Raw genomic sequence first — 22952 nt, forward strand, 5'->3', positions numbered from 1 at the left:
AAAATAAATCGACTACACTTCAATTAAAAAAAACAATATACCTCCTAAATATACTATTGTGCCTGGGTCTTTTCATTAAAAAAAAAAAAGAAGATTCTATATTAGTACATAAAGCAGTTTTTTACTTAAAAAAAAAAAAAGTTATTACAGTTTTTCACTATATGGTTGTACCCAGATTTATTTAATCAGTTTCCCTGACGGCTATTAAAGTGGTTTCCAATCTTTTGGTTTACCCCTCCCCTCCGAAAGCAATGAAGAATTTTGTACAGATATCATTTCATAGATATGTTAGGTAGATAAATTGTTAGAAATGGCATTATTGAGCCAAAGGATGTGTCCATTTGTAGTTTTGATAAATATAACATTGATTTTAAAAATATTTCAGTATGGCTTTTAAAACAAAAAAGTAAGGGATAACTAGCTGAACACTAAATAAGGTAGAGTTTTTACAGAGTCTCTATTTAACGGAATTTCCAAATAAACAGGCAAGAAAACATACAATACCAAAGGAAAAAAAAATGATGTGTTCAAAATAGTTTTGTCACTTAGAAAAGTGCTGATATAATGTATTTAAAATATATGAAAAATACATATGTATAAAATACAATACACATAAATAATATATTCCAGAAGGATTAAACATTTAAATGTTAAAGATGATACCATACAAGTATACTAGGAACAAAGCAGTGAACATTTGTTAATATTGGGGTACTTTGTACCTCCTGGGAAAGTCTTCCCAAGTATGACAAATATAGAGAACAACACAGTAAAAGACTGATAGATTTAAGTACATAAAACACTTAGCACCATTCAAAACAAAACAAATAAGAAACACTCATAAATCTGAAAGGTCAACACCACATTACCCTGGGAGAAAATGTATTTAAGAACACAAGAAAAAGAAACTGGTAAATATTCAGAATGGACAGTTTAACACTCTATTTTATCTAAGTTTGTCAGCATCCTGGGGCTATAATTTCTGGGACAGTCATCCCTCTGGGCAAGTTACACAAGTCCTCTGACCACAGGCTCAGTCTTACCTTCCTCGGAGAATCAGCTGAGGCCAAAAGCACCAAATCACTCTCCCACTTTTATCAGTTAAGACGAAATCCCTGCAACCCTCAAGTACACTGTGCTTAGTCGTGCTTAGCTGCTCTGCTGCTGCTGCTGCTGCTAAGTCGCTTCAGTCATATCCGACTCTGTGCGACCCCATAGACGGCAGCCCACCAGGCTCCCCTGTCCCTGGGATTTTCCAGGCAAGAACACTGGAGTGGGTTGCCATTTCCTTCTCCAATGCATGAAAGTGAAAAGTGAAAGTGAAGTCGCTCAGTCGTGTCCAACTCTTAACGACCCCATGGACTGCAGCCTACCAGGCTCCTCTGTCCATGGGATTTTCCAGGCAAGAGTTCTGGAGTGGGGTGCCATTGCCTTCTGCTCAGTCGTGTCCAACTCCTTACGACCCCATGGACTGTAGCCTGCCAGGCTCCTCTGTACATGGGGATTCTCTAGGCAAGAATACTGGAGTGGGTTGCCATGCCCTCCTTCAAGGGAATCTTCCAATCCAGGCATCGAACCCAGATCTTCCACATTGCAGTATGATTCTTCACTGTCTGAGCCACAGGGAAGGCCCAAGTACACTGCCACCCTTATTGCTATGAACCTCCCATGAAGATCTCTGTTCTTCTACTTCCTAAACCCCCCACTACTGCCCTCTAGACACACTTTATTCTATGACGAGCAAATGCTCCTCCATTACTGACCTCTGCTTCAAGCTTTCCCCCACCTTCTTAAAGCGGATTATCATCTGCTGACATTACTTTCCTTTCAGCCCTTTCCAATTAAGGTTTTCTTTAAAAAATAAACTGGGTTAAAAGGTGGAGCTCCACTTCTTTGCTCTCCAATTATGTTTCTAGATCATGGTTATTTCTGCATTCTCTTTTCAAAAGCCAGTTCTTGAGAAGCTCATGCTATCTGTGGGAGGTCACATTCATTCTTTTAACGTACACTTAACGAACACCTACTTGCTCACCTTCATTCACCCATAAATTCTAACTTTGATACTCTCTGCTAAGCCCTGACAACATTCTATAACTTCAACATCCACATGGACAAACCATGAATCACCCTGGTTCCCGGTTCAATCCCTGGTCAAGGAACTAAGACCCTGAAAGTGGTGTGGCACTGCACCGCCCCCCACCCCCCACCCCTACACAAAAGAGGTGAAAACTGGATAAGAATTCTGAAGTATCAAGCTAGGATCTTCAACAAATTCTGCAATATAATGGGACACTTTCACCTGGATAACTCAACGAACCTAACTAAACCTTATGTCAAAAACCAGACTTATGATCTTTCTCCACCAAGTTCTGTCCTCTGAGCATTCCCTTTCATAATGTGAAGCCTCACCATCCATTTTTATACACAAAAAGCCTAAGAGTCACCCAACTCTGTTATCACCCACCACATGCAATCTGTATCTATGCTATCAATTTTATTCCTCCTATCTCTTCCTTAATTCATTCAATTTTCTCCACCACCATTTCCCTAGTCCAAATTACCTTCATTTCCTGTGTACTGTATTTCTTATCAAGTCTACACCCTCCTTTGCTCTAATTCTTTCTCATCCACTGCAGCTATCTTTCTGAAACACAAAGTGAAACATGTCATTACCCTGCTTGAAATGTTTCCGTTACCTCCTACTGCTCTTAGGATAAAATCAGTAGACAGTCCTGCATAGTCAGGCCCCTATGCACTTCTCCACTCGTATCTTACACTCTTGTTTTCAGCGTTTGAGCCACTTTCATTTCTTCAAATGTACATACCTTACTGAAAGACAAGTCAAAGCAAAAGTCGTTCAGTTGTGTCCAACTCTTTGTGACCCCATGGACTATACAGTCCATGGAATTCTCTAGGCCAGAATACTGGAATGGGTAGCCTTTCTCTTCTCCAGGGGATCTTCCCAACCCAGGGATTGAACCCAGGTCTCCCATGTTGCCAAACAAGCCATGCATAGGAACAAACTTCCTCCCTAAATCCATCCCTACTAACCCTTTCTTTCTTCAGATATCAGCTCTATTATCAGTTTAACAGGAAGGTTTTCTCTGATGTCCTTGATCAGGTCAAAAACCCCTCTATCGTATAAGTCCACAGAATCACATAACTCTCCGCTCTTCTTTCACACTTGTAATTCTACATGTATTTCTGTATTTGATCTCCCTCACTAGAATCTCAACTCCAAAAAAGGGCAAGAACTTTATACCCAATGCCAAGCAAAGGGCCTGAAATAGGAGTTGACCAATAAAAATTAGCTGAATGAAAGAATGAAAATATTAGGCCTCTTACAAATCAATTTAAAAAGATAAACCCAAGATTAAGAAAGAATTAAAATGTCAATTTAAAAACAATCAATAAACAAATGTTCAAGCTCACCAGTGATCAAAGAAATGTGGATGTAAACTGACAGTACTTTCATAACCATTAAACATATGAAAAGGATAATACCTAGGATTTACAAATACAGGCATTCTCATATTAAACTGATTGGGACAGTCTAAGTTGGTAACACCTTTCTGGACAGCAATACAGGCATATCTTGGATGGAGACGGTTGTGGGTTCAGTTTTAGGCCAGGTCAGTAAGGTGAATAATGCGATAAAGGGAGTCATAGACTTTTTGGTTTCTCTGTGCATAGAAAGGTTATGTTTACCTTATACACACACACACATGTGAATATATGAATATATATATATATATACACACACCGTAGTAAGTGGGTAATAGCATTACATCTAAAAAACAATGTACATATCTTATTAAAAATACTTTATTGCTAAAAAAAAAAGGCTAACCATCATTTAAGCCTTCAGCGAGTCATACTCTTTATTGGTAGAAGGTTTCATATATTTATGAATTGAGCAAACGCTGCTTGCAAAATGGCACCAACAGACTTGCTTGGTGCAGGGTTGCCACAAACCTTCAATTTGTAAAAAATGCAGTATCTGCAAAGTGCAATGAAGTGAAGCACAACAATATGAAGTATGCCCATAAGAACGCTTTCTGTAAATCTTTGAAAATTTACTTTTACCTAATCATCAGAAAGGTACAAAGATTTAGGTAAAAGGGATTTACTTCAGTATGTCTGTAATGGCAAAAAAAAAAAGGAGCCAGGCAAATGTCAAAAAATGAGAGGCAGCTAAATAACATATGTGACAAATCTATCTCACTGTAGCTAAGTGTTTTGTAGGCCACTTAATAACAATGAAAGTTATACATGGTGAAGTAAGTGAATAAAGCAGCTTTTAATATGCCCTCTGCTTCCACTTGGAGAAGGAAATGGGATTCTCTCTTGCCTGGAGAATCCCAGGGACGGGGGAGCCTGGTGGGCTGCTGTCTATGGGGTCGCACAGTCGGACACGACTGAAGCGCCTTAGCAGCAGCAGCAGCAGTTGCTTTCACTCAGAGAAGGCGATAGCACCCCACTCCAGTACTCCTGCCTGGAAAATCCCATGGACGGAAGAGCCTGGTAGGCTGCAGTCCATGGGGTCGCTAAGAGTCGGACACAACTGAGCGACTTCCCTTTCACTTTTCACTTTCACGCGTTGGAGAAGGAAATGTCAACCCACTCCAGTGATCTTGCTTGGAGAATCCCAGGGACAGGGGAGCCTGGTGGGCTGCCGTCTATGGGGTCACACAGAGTCGGACACGACTGAAGTGACTTAGCAGCAGCAGCAGCTGCTTTCACTTAAACAATAAACAAAATACACACATATAAATCCACTCATTTTTCACAGGAAAAAAAGACTAAGAAATAAAACATACCAAAGTCTGGTGGGTATTTATAGTGGTGCTTTATTTCATTTACTTTCTAAATCTATGACGAACATGTTTCACAATAAGAAAAGATTATATACATGAAAAATGAATAGTTTGAATGATGATATTTATGGTTAAAAAGAAAAATATTTCAGTTGCATTATAACCAATCAAGCAGTTCTCAACCTAGACTGCTGCTTATCAGAATTAACTATGGAACTTTAGGTCCCCACCTGCAAACTCATTTTGGTTTAACAACTATAATGTTATTATTCTGGCTTGAGACTCTCACTGTGATGCTTTTAACAGTTCCTAAGACAAAACATTTTATATACTTAAATATCTTTAAATATTATAAAATAAGAGATTAGAAAAAAAAATTGATTAATCACCTGGCTTCAAGTTGGCATTAACAGGTCTGGCAGCTGCTGCAGCCATCTGTTCCCGTCGAGGATCTTGATAACTCATTTTACTGATGAATTCAATTGCGGCTTCTATACTTCTGTTATTAGTTTTCTGAAGAGCTTGTATAACCATATCCTGACATGAAGTTTAATAAAATTTAAATCATATAATTAATAAGAAGGAAAGAACACTATAACTTCCACTAGAGAAGTTCATAATTTTGAGGAACAAGGCCTCAAGCCATAATACTAATGTCTTGTTTGTAAAACTACTATGGGGGGAGGGACAAGATAAGGGTAGGGTATTAAGAGATACAAACTACTATAGATAAAATAAATAAGCTACAAGGTACAGCACAGTAAAAGTATAAAAATCCATACAATCTCAAATTACTAAAGAAAACAAAACAAACCCTCAAATCCTTCAAATGTTTCTTTAATATTTTCACCTTTATGTAAAGTATTCCTGTTTTCTTCTAGAGTTTTTTCCCAGATACAGTCATAATAACAGGCTTCTGAATTTTCTCATTCTTAATTTCATTCTTATATAAACAGAGACTATCAGATTGTTAAAAACAGTATCAATCAACATACTGGAAACCACTCTTTTGCATCATGGGAAGTATTTTATTAAACATCTCTGTTGTGTTTATTAGTAAAAGACCTATGTTGTTCTGGTTCCTACCCTCTTAAGAGTTTAAGGACACAAATATAGGACAAATGGCAGAGGGAAAACACTCAGACTTCATATGATTATGTCACAAAGACTTTAGGAGACTAGGTGGTATGACAGAAAAAAAAAAGGAGTTTGAGATCAACTGGAACCAAAGAGTCTGAGTTCCAGCAGCCCTGTATTATTTTCTCATGCTTAGAAGCAAAAATACACTCCAGCCTCACTTTAGAACTGAGTCAACTTTGGCAACTTAATTTAACATCTCAGCTCAATTTCTTCATCTGTAATTCACTCAGAATTGACATGAGGATTACACAAGAAAATACATAAAAGCACAGCAGCACAGTGCCTGGAGCTCAGATATGGCTTGTTCCCCTGTTCTGTTCCTTATCCTTATGTTATGTAAACATAAATTATACACTAACATGCAGAAAGTATACTGATATGCATTTTTCAAGAGGGAGGCAGCTACTTACTTGTCCTATAGGATTCACTATTTCAAAAACTACTTTTAAATGAGAAATGGCTTAGGAAGACTAATGGATTGAACAGACACTTTAGGCAATCGTCTTACATGAAATGACTGGAGATGACTGTGAGGCCTAGTAAAAAACGGCTGTGGCAGAGACTTGCTGCTTATTCAAGATCTATTCTTTCTTTAAAAAGCTACTAGGATTTTGATTGATGTTTTCTTTACACCTACAGTGGCCACATGACAATTCTGACCAATGAGACAAAAACACAAGGATTTCTGGAGGAATGCTGCTATCACTGATTTAGGTACTGGTCCTTCTTGTATCCTGTTTCTTAGACAACAGATAAAAAGGTACACTGTGGTCACATTTTATGTGATCAGACTTTGCAAATTTGTACCGAGATACAAAGGATTAGTAAGTCTCACTTTATGTGCAAATTTAAAATAACACAAATCACCCAAATTAAAATTCATCAGGGAGTGCTTACCTTTAAAACTGGTTAAACCAAGCGAACTGCAAACTGTATTTATGCTATTATCACATGGCAGTGCCATCTCAGTTGGTAAGAAAGCTGATACCCACCATTCTTGTTCAACACTGTGGGAACCATATCCTTAAGCGCATTAGAATTTCAGCTTGTGATTCTGATGATTAATTATTATGCTGGCTTTTATTTTTGAATTTTATTGCTATATGTTAAAATATTTGTTACATCTGTAACAAAATCAACCAAGAGTTCCTTAAGTGGGGGTGTTAATGCCTGTGTGAAAAAGAGCACCCTCAAATCAGTAACTTTGGAATAGAAGTCCTGTATGATAGAAAACATTATGTCCATATTGCTGTGCTTTGGTTTTTCATGCTTAGAAGCAAAAATATATTCCAGAGATTGTAGCTATATGTGACTCAAGAATACAGTGATCCTATTTAATATTTATTCCTATGAGGAAATTAATCTTGAAATATTTAAGGCAAAAAAAAAAAAAAGTGAAAACTGAATCAGAATTTTGAAGTACCAAGTTAGGATCTTGAACAAATTCTGCAATACAATGGGAAGCTATCAGAAAGAATGATTCAGGAGGCAGAAGTAAATTGCCATACTCTTTATATCACTGCAAGTATAAATAATACCATTCATTCCTTATTTGAATAAATGAAGATTGATAAATGTCTAAATGTTTTTAGTAAAGCAACCTTGCTTAAGGGGCTACTAATGTCATAAGGTAAACAATTTTGAAATGTGTGATTGCAGTAAAGCTAACATCTTTGTAATGCAAAGCAATTCTTGTTATTGCCAACAGATAAAGAACAGGGCACTGACCAATGACTTACAATTCTTAAAACTGTCTATGTTAGAAAAAAATTTTAAGTTTCTTAAAGGTATGGTGGCTTCCCTTGTGGCTCAGCTGGTAAAGAATCCGCCTGCAATGAGGGAGACCTGGGTTCGATCCCTGGGTTGGGAAGATTCCCTGGAGAAGGGAAAGGCTACCCACTCCAGTATTCTGGCCTGGAGAATTCCATGGACTATACAGCCCATGGGGTCACAAAGTGTCGGACACGGCTGAGCAACTTTCTCAGTAAGGGAATGGAGCATTTTTGTTATGATTCCCTATCCTGACTGATGGGTTCACATACAGTAAGAGTTCCATAAATACGTATTTAATGATGTCACTTAATCTGATATACATATTATCACTTAAGGGCCTTTATGGTATAGCCATGTGCTTTCCTAAACTTCCTCTTCCTAGTACTATGTAAGAGGAAAGTAAAAGATCAATGATTCAGCCTTCTCTTTATTCTCTTCCTTGTGACTAAAGGATTAGGAAGAGTACTCTAAAAATTTCCATTCAAGCCATTTCTTTAATCCTCCAACTATTAACCAGGTTCTCTCCTCTACATATATTTTCTGGTACAAATCCAATATTTTTAGAACATTTAAATATAAAATTAATAGGAAATAAGATTAATCAAATGAAGAGAATGGGCCAGAAAGAATCTTTTTTCTTCCTAGTTTTGTTGTAAATTTCCCTTTTCAAATCCATTACTATAATGCCTACTTAGGTTCTCATTTTTAAAATTAAACATAGAGATAGCTGAAAATGTGGTCACTAGAATATTATATTAACAAAGTGAAGAAATTTTAAGGGTAATTATTTTTGTGTGGTGAAACTAAAGGCAATTTTTAGTTTTTTTCCTTATACAGTTTAATTTTTAACATGGAATAGATACTTTTAAAATCAGGAAAAAAGTTACTATAATTTTTAAAGAAAATGTAATCAATGCCTGATTATTCACATTTAGTTATAATTTCCATGGCGTTTTTACCTAGAATGATTTCTGCCATTTAAAATATTCACCTGAAGAATATAATCACAGAAAAGAAATTTTATTAGTTACTTAAACAAAATGATTAAATAATAAAGGCTATGAAAACTTTAAAAATGAGTTCTAAAGGTAAAAATATTAAAGTTAGTATAATTAACATGAACTGAAATTTCATCAAAAAACTGAAATTCTTGGAGATTGATCAACAAATAAATTTTTAGTTTTTGTGAGTTTAAGATTTGTATGAGAGTTATGTGAGCATAACTGCTTAATGATATCTCTGATTGTACTTCCTTCTCTGTAACATAAGCTTAAACTTCATATCCTTAGGGCTATCATTTCAACAGCCACTCAGCTCACCATAGCAACTATGACACACAAGCAGATGTCCTTACCCTGACCCTACCTGTGGCTTTCCTCACCTGCACTTTGGCTCTGACTTCATAACCTTTTAAATCTCAGAACCACAGGAAAAAACTAAAGAAATATTAATTATTTTGCTTCAATAACTGATGAAATTGTAAACAACATTCTTTGCTTGTAGAATGTACATATTTGTATGACTCACTGGAAAAGACCCTGATGCTGGGAAAGATTGAAGGCAGAAGGGGAAGGGGACGACAGAGGATGAGATGGTTGGATGGCATAACTGACTTGGTGGACATGAATTTGAGCATGTTGGTGATGGGAAGTGGTGATGGACAGGGAAGCCTGGTGTGCTGCAGTCCATGGAGTCACAGAGTCGGACATGACTGAGCGACTGAACTGATGGTAGTTGGTGGTTCAGTCGCTAAGTCATGTCTGACTCTTGCGACCCCCATGGACTGTAGCCTGCCAGGTTCCTCTGTCCATGGGATTCTCCAGGCAAAAATACTGGAGTGGGTTGCTATTTCCTTCTCCAGGGGATCTTCCCAACCCAGGAATCAAACCCAAGTCTCCTGCATTGCAGGCAGATTCTTTAGGGACTGAGCTACCAGGGAAGCTCTACATATTTGTATACATAAATAAATTCTCAGAGGCAACATTTAGGCAGTATAAGGTAAAAAAAATTCTTTTGTTTTTAACAGTGCTTACCTCATCAAATCCAGCAGCTTGCAAGTCTTGAAGCATTTGTGGATTAACTTCTGAAGGACTCCGACTTGTTTCATTTGCAAATGGCTGTAGAGAGTTTCGAATTTCCAGCAAGGCTTTATGATGCATCCCAAACTTGGGTGGATTTCTGACTTGCCGCGGATCTTCAGATGACATTTTACCCATGTTTTGCTCAGCCTTAGCAGCATCCGAGGGTTTGGATAAGTTCCTAAGGGATTCCCGAATTTCTTGCAGCATCTGCCGACTGCTGCCAGTGTAGTTACTGGCAGGAAAGGTCTTAGGCCTCATTTGTCTATATCCTTCTGGCTTTTCACTCCTCTTCATGAAAACATCTATATGTATAACCCACACAAAAGACTTTAACAGCTACTTGATTGAGATTCAGAGCTTTCTCTTGAGCAAAACTTAAAAAAATCTTTTGCAGAAGTCCCCGGGAATGTTACAATTCTTTACAATCTAAATAAAAGAAAAAATAAACAAAGCTATAAAGTGACTGACTGATAAAGCAGTGCCATGCACAGCAGGTATCCCCTTATCCAGGGGGTATACCTTTTAAGACCACAAGTAGATGCCTGAAACTTCACATAGTACCCAACCCTGTATATACAGTAGACCTCTGAACAACATGGGCTTGAAACACATGGGTCCACTCACATTTGGATTTTTTTCAACAAATAGGTACTACAGTACAACACAATCCAGTGGTTGGTTGAATCCAAGGATGCTGAATGGAGGGCTGACTGTAAAGCTTTACTCAAATTTTCAATGGCACAAAGGGTCGGCACCCCAGCCCCTGAGTTGTTCAAGAGTCAACTGTACTATGTTTTTCCTATACATACATAATTATGATAAAATTTAATTTAGTAATTAGGCACAGTAAAAAATTAACAAATAATAAAATAGAACAACTATGGGAATTCCTTGGCAGTCCAGGGGTTAGGATTCTGTACTCTCATTCCCCAGATGCCTCAAGTTCAATACCAGGTCAGGGAACTAACATCCCACAAGCTGTGTGGTGCTCCCCCCTCCCCCCTAAAAAAAAAGATTTATTAACAACATACATGTAACAACATGAATGTAGTTTCTCTCTCAAAATACCTTACTGTATAAATGTTATGTCTTGACTAAGCACATATCATATACTGTGGTGATAACTTTCATAGTTGGAGGTGCAACAGCAAAACTAGTGCACATTTCTGTTTTTCTTTTGCACAATCACAATTTTGTGTACAGAAGATTTCTTCTTATGCTATGCTATGCTATGCTATGCTAAGTCACTTCAGTCGTGTCTGACTCTGTGTGACCCCATAAACGGTAGCCTACCAGGCTCCCCCGTCCCTGGGATTCTCCAGGCAAGAACACTGGAGTGGGTTGCCATTTCCTTCTCCAATGCATGAAAGTGAAAAGTCAAAGTGAAGTCCTTCAGTCGTGTCCGACTCTTAGCGACCCCATGGACTGTAGCCTACCAGGCTCCTCCATCCATGGGATTTTCCAGGCAAGAGTACTGGAGTGGGGTGCCATTGCCTTCTCCGACTTCTTCTTATGGTAGATCTTAAAGTCTCAGCACATATTTTTTTTATTAAACTGAGAACTTTCACTTTAAACAAGCACTTGATGGCTTCTCTTTGGCATAGCTGAATTGCCAGCATCACTACTCTTGTGCTTTGGGGCCATTATTAAATTTTCTCAGTATCTAGGTTGCACTTAATTTATAGCCATCTAGGCATTCCTTTAGTTTGGGTTTCAACTCCAAGTTAGCCATCATTTTACTATTATTATTTACCATTCCAAAGATGGTTCTCCTTAATAGAGAGGAAAAAAAATAAGAATAGTTTTGCTTCTCTATGTCAGGATACATTTGCCTTTCATTCCCCTAACACAGAAACTGGTAAATACAGGCAGTGCAGAAGTATCTGTTAAACTAATAAATGCAAGTGATTTATTCCTTTTACTCTTAATATAAATTTGTTTCTTTCAATTATAAAAAAAATGCATCCTATTGAAAAAATTCAAGTATCATGTAATTATGTAAGGTAGAAGTCCCTCATAATTCCCTCCCTCAACAGAGAATCACTGTAGTAGGCTGAATAATAACATCCCAAAAGCTAACCACTTCCTAGTCCCTGGAATCTGCAAATGTTACCTTATTTGGGAAAAGGGACTTTGCAGATATCATTAAAGGATCTTCAAATGGGGAGATTATCACAGATTATCCAGTTGAGCAAGTACATGCATGAGAGGCAGGGGAGATTTGATAGACAGAAGAGACGGAGGCAATGTGACCATGGAGGCAGGGACTAGAGGGTGCAGCCAGAAGCCAAGGAATGCTGGCAGCCAAACGAAGATGGAAATGACAAGGAACTGCTTTTCTCCTAGAACCTCTAAGGAACAGTGGCCTCACCGATGACTTAATTTTGGGCCAGTGATACTGATTTTGGAATTTTTGCCTCTAGAACTGTAAAAGCATACATTTATGCTGTTTTAAGCTTTCAGTTTTATAGTAATGTGATTGGGTTGGCCCAAACCCAAACAAACTTTTGGGCCAATCCAATATATAAGATGAAGGAAAGCAACATAATCACTACTTTTTAAAATCACTATTATTAATACTGCATATTATAATATTTTTACTCTTAATCAAAATGGGATCACAACACACAAAATACATTATTCTTTTACATTATCACGTGAATTTACAAGAAAAGAATGTCATGTTGACCAAACTTAAATGACCAAGGAACTCTTTCCTCCACAGCATTTTATGAAATTCATGCTCCGTGTACTATACTTTAGAAAATGCTGAACCAGAGAGATTAATTCTAGTCCTATATTTACAAAGGACTTTGGTCTGTCTAATCAAGGCTATGGTTTTTCCAGTGGGCATATTTGTATGTGAGAGTTGGGCTATGAAGAGGGCTGAGCACTAAAGAATTGATGTTTTTGAACTGTGGTGTTGGAGAGGACTCTTGGGAGTCCCCTGGGCTGCAGGGAGATCAAACCAATCAACCTAAGGGAAATCAGTCCTGGATGTTCATTGAAGGACTGATGCTGAGGCTGAAACTCCAAAGCTTTGGCCACCTGATGTGAAGAACTGACTCCTTGGAAAAGACCCTGATGCTGGGAAAGACTGATGGCAGGAGGAGACAGGAAAGACAGAGGATGGGATGGTTGGATGGCATCACAGACTCAATAGACATGAGTTTAAGCAAGCTTCGGGAGTTGGTGATGGACAGAGAGGCCTGGCGTGCAGCAGTCCATGGGGTCGCAAGGAGTTGGACACAGCTGAGCAACTGAAATGAACTGATATTTAACTCTGTACTTTGACAATTACTCAAATGTAGTTACTAACATTCCTAACATCCAAGTGAGTGCACAATAGTCATAGAAATGACTGAGTTCTGGGATATGTGTAATAGTGTGTATTAGGTTTACATAAATGAATAATTAGTTTACACTTTTTCATATACACATTGAAATATTATACTTGTGAATAAATATGATGCCTGGAACTTCAAAATAATCTGATTTTATGATGATTTGGATGAGACAAAAGTAGTGATAAACTGATTATTGTTGTAGCTGGGTGACGGGTACCTGAGAGTTTACTGTACTATTTCCTCTACTTTTGTGTACACTTGAATTTTCCAAAACATGTTGAAAGTTAAAAAATAAAGAAAAGGAAATGACTCTGGATCTTGGAATGGTTCTGCTACAAATTATTCTTTTTCAAATACAAATTACATTAAAACACACAGGATTTCTTTAAAGAAACTATCAATTCCATGTAACAATATCGTTTCAACATTAGCTTTTCAAGGGGAATAGAAACATAGTTTTTTTTTTAACTTAAAAAAAACTGGAATATAATTGTTTTACAAAGTTTCTGTATTTAAATGCTCATTTCAACTACAAGATGATCTATATCACCTGACTTCAGAAATGGTGAAATGGAGGAAATACGGCATATATTTATTTTCAATCATTGTTTATTAATCTCTGTGGCAGAGACTATACTGACATGCTACCTTCTATTTCCCAGATTAGTTGCCAAAGCCCTGCAAGTAGATGTCTGTGAGTCAATTCTGGACTGAGGCAGTTGAAAGCTGGTGTGGTTCTCCATCTGTCATTTTCCTGCTTCAGTGACAATCTAGGTGACATTTTGAGATGGCAGCCTCCTATTTATGGAGGCACTGTAGGTCCCTAAGCCACTGAATGGCTTATTACTGACTCCCATGGGGTTCTGTGAGCAAGATAGGAATCTCTGATGTGTTAAGCCATTGATATTTTGGGATTTGTTACCACAAAACAGTTTAGTATTATGTGGCAATAAAGACCATCCAAAACAAGCAGAGTCTATTTACTCAGAGCTTACTACAGGAAGGGAGTTAGCCACCATCACTTGTGTTTAGCAGAGACTCAAAGGCAGGCATGGGAGTAGAAAAACTTTATACTGAAAAAAGAGGGACGACTTCAAGTATGCTCTACCATAAGGAAGTTGGAGACCAGCTAACTAGAAGTACAGCATCCTGATTGCTTTGGGAAGCATATGTGGTTTTCTCTGCTCAGTCCTGAGGCAAGGTGACAACTACTGATCAAGACTCTTTGGGACTACTGCCACTAAGACTGTGCGTCACAGTTCTATTTTCGTATATGATCTGGCCACTGTGTATCTGTATACATAGTCTCTCATTATTCTAATACAGAAGTTGATACCCAGACATGAGGTGCTGCTATAACACAAACATAACGTGGTATTGGCTAAATGGCCAGGCCGAGGGCTTCAAGGGAACGATACTGGAGGCTGGACAAATAGAGAACCATGTTTCACGGTAGCAAAATACTTGATAAAGTGACTTGCCTGTTATAACTTACAAGGTAACAAGGAGTCCTACTGAACTTGTAGTTCCACAAAATGAGTTTGGAAAAGAGAATCTTAGAAATGTATGTAGGCTGCTATTGGCTATCTGGCAAAGCATTATAAATAAATGATAAGGTCATGAAAGAAGCAGCTTATTTGTAAACAAAAATAGAAAGGGATAGAGTTCAGAAATTTAAAGTCTTACAGAACTGGAAAAGCAGCTTGCTTTTAGACCGAAACACGAAGGGAAAGAATTGAAAGATTTTGAACGCAGATGCTCACTGAAACTTCTTAGCTGACTCAAGTACCCCAGTGGCTTAAAACAAACGAAAAACAACATTAAGGGTATGGTCTTCCCTCAAATAACCAATTGAGAAGAGAAATGAGAGTTCTTAAATCTTTGGATGAGGTTCCTAACACCTGTGAACTTTTGTATGGTTACTGACACATGGAACTGACTGGAACTAAACACATCAGAGGCTTTCTAACTTTGAGGAAACTGTTTTGTTAACCATTCAAGCTCAAACTAAAAAAACTTTCAGCTCTTGGGCAATAAAATAAAAACCCTTGGGCTCTTAACTTCTTTGAGCAGTGACTTAGTCAAAAAGATTTGCACCTTCCAAAGAGGAATATTTCCCCAAAGCTCACACTTCATAGGCGACCAAGGATAGCAAAGGAAAAAGAACTCCCTGGTTCTTGGAGGACAATGGCCAATGGTAACAGAGAACAAAGGATGAGGCAGTTCCTCCCAGGAATCTCCTCTTCCTCCAGGGCTGGTTGCTTCCACAAGATCTGCCTGTGGAGGTTTTAAAATTATTTTATCCGAAACTGCTATTTCCCATTCTTCTTTTCCTTTTTAAAAAGGTTTACTTATTTGTTTATAGCTATGGTGGGTCTTCACTGCTGTACTTGTGCTTTCTCTAGTTGTGGCAAGCAGGAGCTACTCTCTAGTCGTGGTGCAAGGGATTCTCACTGCAGTGGCTTCTCTTGTGCAGCAAGGGCTCCAGGCACACAGCTTTAGTAGTTGCGGCATGCGGGCTCTAGAGCTCAGGCTCAGTTGCTCCCTGGCATGTGGGATCTTCCAGACTGGGGATCAAACTGGTGTCCTTTGCACTGCAAGGCAGATTCTTAGCCACTAGACCACCAGGGAAGTCCCCCATTCTTCTTTTCTAATAGCAGTGCTTATGATGGCCCTCCTATCCTTGTCCTACCATTGTGTACACGGTGAGTGAGAGGTAACAGAGAGGATGACAGACAGCCAGAGTGAGGATAACTTCACAGATCTTGGACCAAGAGGAGCTATATTTGGACCTGATGGAGAGATTACTGGACATACGGAACACAGGACCTGTGTGTGAACCTAACTACTGCTGCTTAGGGCCCAATATGCTAGCAAGAGAATAACAAAGTACTATCGATGTCTTTCTAGGACAGAAAGTATAGTGTTTTCTTGATTCCAAGATACATGCTTTTCCACATTTTAACATTTTTGAAATTGAGCATATCTTAAAATCAATATTAAAAGCAATTTGCCAGCTCCAAAGCAGAGAAGATCTGGAACAGCAGAGAACACACGTAACTTGACCGTAAGTAAAAGGTCAAATTTCCTTGTCACTTCAACTGCATTATTTTCACTGGCAGCACCACATGTGGTTGAATCTAGACCTTTGATTAATGTTCAAAATGCCTTCAAAAAGATTTCACTATGATGTAACATTATGTAATCAGAAACTGTCATCCAATATGCAATGCAATTAAAGGCATAAACAGCTGTCAAATTTCAGTGAGATCACAGAATTTTCAAAGGAAAGAGTCTTTTATGAAGGACAAACACTCAGACATGAAATATCTGTCAAAACCTTTCGAGTTACCTTCAGGAGTTGTTTAATTTCTAGCAATAACTCACTCAACTCAGAAAAAAAACCATCAAAAAATCTAAGAGTTTAAGCAAAAAGGAAAGAAAGATAAAACTCCAGTATTCTTCAATATGCCCCATATTATATACTCAATCATAAAGACAATAAAGAGGTTGAAGATTATTAGCTAGGGTTATAAAAAGCAACACACCATTATGATGTTATATGAAGCCCAAAGTAAATGAGAAGAATTCCAGATTCTGAATGTGAATAAGGCTGAGGCTCAAAAAAATTGAAAGGCATACAACTGAAGGGATAAATGTATGCCACTGAAGGTTAGTTAAAAACCATGTTTATTCCCTTTGCCCTGAAAAACTGTTACTAAACAGACTGCTTGTTTTAGACTTATTAATGGTATCATCGGAGAAGGCAATGGCACCCCACTCCAGTACTCTTGCCTGGAAAATCCCATGGACAGAGGAGCCTGGTAGGCTGCAGTCCATGGGGTCGCTAGGAGTCAGACGCGACTGAGTGACTTCACTTTCACGCATTGGAGAAGGAAATGGCAACCCACTCCAGTGTTCTTGCCTGGAGAATCCCAGGGACGGGGGAGCCTGGTGGGCTGCCATCTATGGGGTTACACAGAGTCGAAAACGACTGAAGTGACTTAGCAGCAGCAATGGTATCATGGAATGGAAGAAACTGACAATTCAACCTCAACTTTTAAAATAACTATATTGAATTACATCATGTAGATGTATCATAATTTATCTATCCCCTACTGATGGTCCTTTAGGTTATTTCCAATATTTTGCTACTATACTGTTTTTTGTGTTTTTTTTTAGAGTTCTAGGACTTTTAATCTGTCCCAAAATTGCTGAAGCAAAAATCATGATAAAACGTTCTGCTTTCCTTTACACCCCCTAACGCAAAAACAAACAAACAAACAAACTCCGTAGGAAAAAAATGGTTTTGTACATGGGAAGAAACAATATAAATTCAAAACTTACAGATAAGGGTTAGCTCTATCACTCTTTAAAAAGTTTATACGAATATCCAGTCAACACCAACAGGGTTACCTCCCTTGAAATGTTATCTATACGGTTTTCCAAGTAGACCCCCACAGAGCTGTATACTGTCTTGGAATGTCCTCAGAAGGCTCTGTCATTGATCAGTTAACAGAGTAAAAACCCCAGAGTCCTTTCTTTCCAATGGAAGAGGGAGAGACAGGGATAGAAAAAACTATTCAAACTTCATCTTCTTTCCTTGTGGCTTGTGGTCTCCTCCTCCTCCTCTGCATCCTCAGAAGCCTCCTTGCCCTCCAAAGCCTCCCCGGCCTCTGCCACCAAAGCCACCTCGGCCACCTCTGCCACCACCTCGGCCTCCAAAGCCACCTCTGCCTCCTCCTCGGCCACCAAAGCCACCTTCACCCTTAGGTTTGGCCCAGTCCAAAGTGACTTTGTTTCCATCAATTTCACCATCTTCCATGGCCTCCTTGGCAGCTTTGGCATCTTCCTCGCTGTTGAAGTCTACAAAACCAAACCCTTCGGAGGATCCAGTCTCCCGGTCAGTGACTATCCTTGCTCGAATACAGCCATCAAACGACTCTTTTAACGTCTCTTCTGTGGTATCCTCAGAGAGACCTTTGACAAAGAGAGTTTTGGATGGCTGGCTTCTTGCATTAGGTGATCCCCTGGGTCCTTGCAACTCCAGTCTGATGGCTCTGCCCTCAATTTCCCTTTTATTACATGAATTTAAAGCTTCTTTAGCATCTTCAAATGAAGCAAATTCTATAAATGCATACCCTTTAGATTTGCCATTTTGGTTCTGGGGCACCTTGATATGAGTTGCCTTCTCAAATACTTGCTTAAGAGTTTCTTCGGTTGCACTATAGGAGAGGTTGCTTAAAACCAGGGTTTTTCATTCACCACTCCAAGTGCTATTCTTTCCACCTCTATGGTCTTGACTTTGACCTTTCTCTCCGGTGTAGTACAGAGAAATGGATCGCCCATCTATCTCTGTTCCCTGCTTTTCTTCCAAGGTTTCTTCTGCATCAGCTTCTGTCTTAAATTCAATATAAGCAATCCCTTTACTTTTTCCATCCTTGCTGACTAATCTGATTTCCACAGCATCTTCAAACACTTCTTTTAATTCATCCTGAGTAACTTTGTAAGGCAGATTTTTAGCCAAAAGTGTTCTTGCATCTCAATCTTTCTTACTGTCTTTTCCCTTTGGTTTTTCTAGTTTAATTTCATTGCCAAAGACTTTTAAATCAGTGAGTTCCAAGGCTTTTTCCAGGTCTTCGGCAGATTCAAAATCCACATAGCCAAACTTCCTAGACACACCAATTCTGACATCAACAACAGCAAAATCATTTTTAGCAAAAAGATCACTGATACCCGTTTTCAATTCAGGAGCAGATTTATTGAAGTTCAGGTTTCCAACAAAGAGATTGAAAGACGTAGTTGGTTCTGTGCCTTCCACTTTTTGTTTCTTGGCTTCAGGAGCTGCTTCTTGTTTGGCCATTTCCTTCTTTTGTTTTCCAGGTGCTTCTTTGACAGGCTCTTCCTCCTCTTCCTCCTCCTCATCGTCATCATCATCATCCTCTTCATCTTCATTTTCAGCAGTGCTCTTAGCCTTCACAGGAACAGCTTTTACTGGAGCTTTCTTTCCTTTGGCTGGTACAATCTCCATAGGTTCTTCTTCAGAGTCATCTTCGTCCTCCTCATCCTCCTCCTCCTCCTCCTCCTCATCATCGTCATCCTCATCATCTGTGGCAGGAGCAGCACCAAAAGCAGCAGCTGCCTTCCTCACTGCTGGCTCATCCTCCTCTTCATCACATCGTCTTCCTCTTCACTGTCATCTTCATCTTCTTCATCACTGTCTTCCTTCTTGGCATTCTTGCCGTTCTTTGCTCCCTTGCCTGGGGTGGCTGCCCCCTTCTTACCAGAGGTTGCTACCACTGCTTTGCTGGGGTGGCTCCCTTTTTGCCAGGTGTTACCACTGCTTTGGCAGGTGTAACTGTCTTCTTGGCTGGCATAGCTGCTGTCTTTTTGCCAGGGGTGACAACTGCTCTCTTTGCTGGTGTGGCAACTGCAACCTTTTTTGTTGGGGAAACCACCATCTTCTTTGCTGGAGCTGTGGCAGCCCTCTTGCCTTTTTTCTGAGGGATAACAACCTCTTCTCCACTGCTCTCATCGTCTTCATCTTCTGACATTTCCTCATCTTCACTAGCTTCTTCTACCTCCTTTGGGGGAGGAGCCATTTTCTTGGAGTCACCTTGATTTTTACCGGCCTTTGCGAGCTTTACCGTGATGGCGGCTTATGACGGCGGAGTGTGCGGCGAGCCAGTGGCGCAGACAAGCCCAGAGGAGCCTAAGCACCGTCGATGGCGGCCGCTAATCCCTAAAGTGCGTACGCTTGGCTGCCAGCTAGCGCTCGAGACCGAGGCGAAAGCTACTATACTGTTTTAAACACTGATAACTTCAACTGTATTGGTAATATTCCAGTTCTGAGGATGGGCGGTGAGTTCATGGGTATTCATTTTATTATGCTTCATAGCTTACATGTATACACATGTTCTTTGTACATATAAAAGTTAATAAAAATTGTGGCAATAAATATTCTTGTGTTGGGACCTCCACTGCAAGGGGGCATGAGTTAGATCCCTGGTCAGGGAACTAAGATTCCACATGCCATGTGGTGGTATAGCCAAAAATAAATACATAAATAATGAAGTGCATCATTCAATTATTTTAAGTAAATTTACAGAATTGTAACCATTGAAACAATCCACTGGGGGGGAAAAAAAAAACCTTTGTGTGCCAATTATTGAGCATTTCTCTTTAAGATAAATTCCTAGAAGTGGAAGGAATTGCTGGGTCAAAGAGAATGAGTATTTAAAATTCTGATACTTATTATTTAGGTTGCCTTCCAGAAAGCTGTACTAATTTACAAGCCCTCCAACAATGTACAATTGACCCTGGCATTAACAAATGTGAAAGTGATATGTGAAAACTCAAGAAGTAGAGAACATTTTTAAAACAACTCTTCAACACTAAACAGCTTACCTCTTTAATCCATACCACACTGGTGCCAGATGAGTCTTTCTAATATATAGTTCTGACCATGTTACCTCACTACTCCAGAGCCCTCAATGATTCCTTTAGCTTAGTAATTAAAGCCAGAGATCTGGCTCGAAGAGCAGGGTACAAATCCCAGTTCTACTAGTAACTAGCTTTGTGATCTTCAAATGTGGGCAACAGTCCTATTTAAATAGGGTTATTTTAAGCATTAAATAAGTTTAATACATGTCAAATGTTTAGAATAAGTGCCTGACTCAATAAATGTTATTATCTTCTTACTCTTTTCACCATCTTACCCACCCAGATTCTCCTGGATGTAACAGACACTCTAATCACACCAAATTACTTGCTCTCAGCTAATGTACCTTGTGCTTTTCTACTTTCATGTTCTTACCCTTTCTGTTCACTCTTCTTGGGAAAACCTCTGCCATATTTCTTCTTGAAGAAATGAAACCCAGCCTTTAAGGTACCATTCAAATGCTTCCTTCATGAAGTTTTTATTGAAATGTTAGTTGTTATCCTATCTGAACACACTTTGCACAGTCAAATAAAACTTATTTTTCCTGCTAAATCACAAGAGCATAAGATGTCTTGGGAATATATATATATATGTGTGTGTGTGTGTGTGTGTATTCTTCAGATGAGAAGATTGATCCAGAGAGGTAAAGTGGCCTGCCTAAGATCATATAGCCAGCTGGAAGTCATGCTAGAAATGGACTCACCATAACCTGAACCAGTCCAGGGCTCTTTTTATCATACCTACATCTTCCTAAGGGATTATGATTCACATTCTCTGAGGAATTCTTCAATTTGTTAGACTGGACAGACAAAACCTCCATTTCTTAGAAAGTTCAGACCTTGATCAAATGTGCAAGGACCTACTGTGTAGCACATGGAACTCTGCTCAATGTTAGGTGGCAGCCTGGATGGGAGGGGAGTTTGGGGGAGAATGGATACATGTATATGAATGGCTGAGTCCCTTCGATGTTCACCTGAAACTATCTCAAGATTGGTGACTGGCTACACCCCAATACAAAATTAGAGGTTTTTTGTTTTTTTTTTTTAAAAACAAACTTATGGATCATAACTGTTCCTACTATCCCATTATCCAACACTTGAAAGTCCAACTTGCTAAGAGAGTTTTCTGATGTACACAAAGAACAAAATGAGCTCCCCCCATACCCTTCCCCCTGAGATTCAAAGCTTAGTATGAGTTCCATTTTCCAGGGATAAAAGGACTGCATTAACAATGATGTGCCCTAGATTTCTTCCTTTTAAAATAAATTATCACATTTATTAAAAAAAAAAAGTATAAGTGTAAGTCTCAAAAAACATCACTGATACCTTGTCCAGCTTAAAAGAAGTATAGATGCCATTATACCAAGAGATTTCAAAGTGTTACCTTAGGTGGAATTAGTTTTATAAAAAGACAGCATGTCTCCATACTTTGACTAAATCAGTTACGAGAACAGCAACAGTAATATGTACCATCTTAGCAGCAAAGCCTCAGCTGCTCATACAGCAATATTCAAGAATCTCTGCATATTGATGACGTTTTCTCCAACTCACTTTCTAAGAACTAACTTATCAAAAGTGAAAACAATCACTATATTTTATCTTCATGATGAAAAAGGATTGCCATTTATACTTGATAAAAATGTTGACCAATGACTAAATTACTTTGCAGTCAACAAAAATCCCCCATTAATCTAAACATAATATCTAGAAGGAAAACTAAATCATCAGAGTGGAAACTATTCCAATTCTACATTTATGCAGAGTAACAAGACGAAGCATTAAAAACAAAAACACAGGGACTTCCCTGGTGGTACAGTGGATAAGAATCCACCTGCCAATGCAGGGGACACAGGTTCAATCCCTGGTCAGGAAGATTCCAAATGCTGCAGAGCAACTAAGCCTGAGCGCCACAACTACTGAAGCCCATGCTCTAGAATCCCAACAGGAGAAGCCACCACAATGAGAAGCCTGCACACCACAACTACAGAGCAGCCCCGCTCTCCACAACTAGAGAAAGCCTGCGGGCACAACCAGAAATATAAACAAACAAAAACTTAAAAAACAAAAACCGAAGAACCTACAGAAGGAAATCTATGTATCATAGCAAAAATATGTAGCAGAAGCATTTGTTATTTGCTTTTGAAGACTGCCAAGTCATATTCAATAAATATTCAAGCACACAAAAAATGTGCCTTCTCTGGCACGTACCATGATCTAGTTTCTTGCAGTAGCAGCTGATCAGGGGAACACAATGCTATTTCTTTTACTGTTAAATCAGTCAAATTCCTCCACTGCCTTAGAAAATCAACAAGCTCATTTTACCCGTCTGTCAACTTATTAAATCACAAATGTAG

General features: G+C 38.9%; 1 protein-coding gene and 1 pseudogene across 1 annotated transcript in view; both read right to left on the minus strand.

The window, feature by feature from the left end:
- Positions 1–22952, minus strand: part of LATS1 (large tumor suppressor kinase 1) — a 39161-nt gene that overhangs the window by 14833 nt on the left and 1376 nt on the right. Inside the window, exons 2-3 of the mRNA XM_027551808.1 lie at positions 9764–10237; positions 5207–5354 (exon numbers count right to left, since the gene is read on the minus strand). Of these exons, the coding sequence (XP_027407609.1) occupies positions 5207–5354; positions 9764–10105 (490 nt within the window). The 5' untranslated portion in view covers positions 10106–10237. The remainder of the gene's footprint in view (positions 1–5206; positions 5355–9763; positions 10238–22952) is intronic.
- On the minus strand, positions 17451–21011 carry LOC113898753 (annotated as a pseudogene).

The sequence above is a fragment of the Bos indicus x Bos taurus genome, chromosome 9 (genome assembly GCF_003369695.1).
Source record: "Bos indicus x Bos taurus breed Angus x Brahman F1 hybrid chromosome 9, Bos_hybrid_MaternalHap_v2.0, whole genome shotgun sequence".
Classification (NCBI taxonomy): domain Eukaryota; kingdom Metazoa; phylum Chordata; class Mammalia; order Artiodactyla; family Bovidae; genus Bos; species Bos indicus x Bos taurus.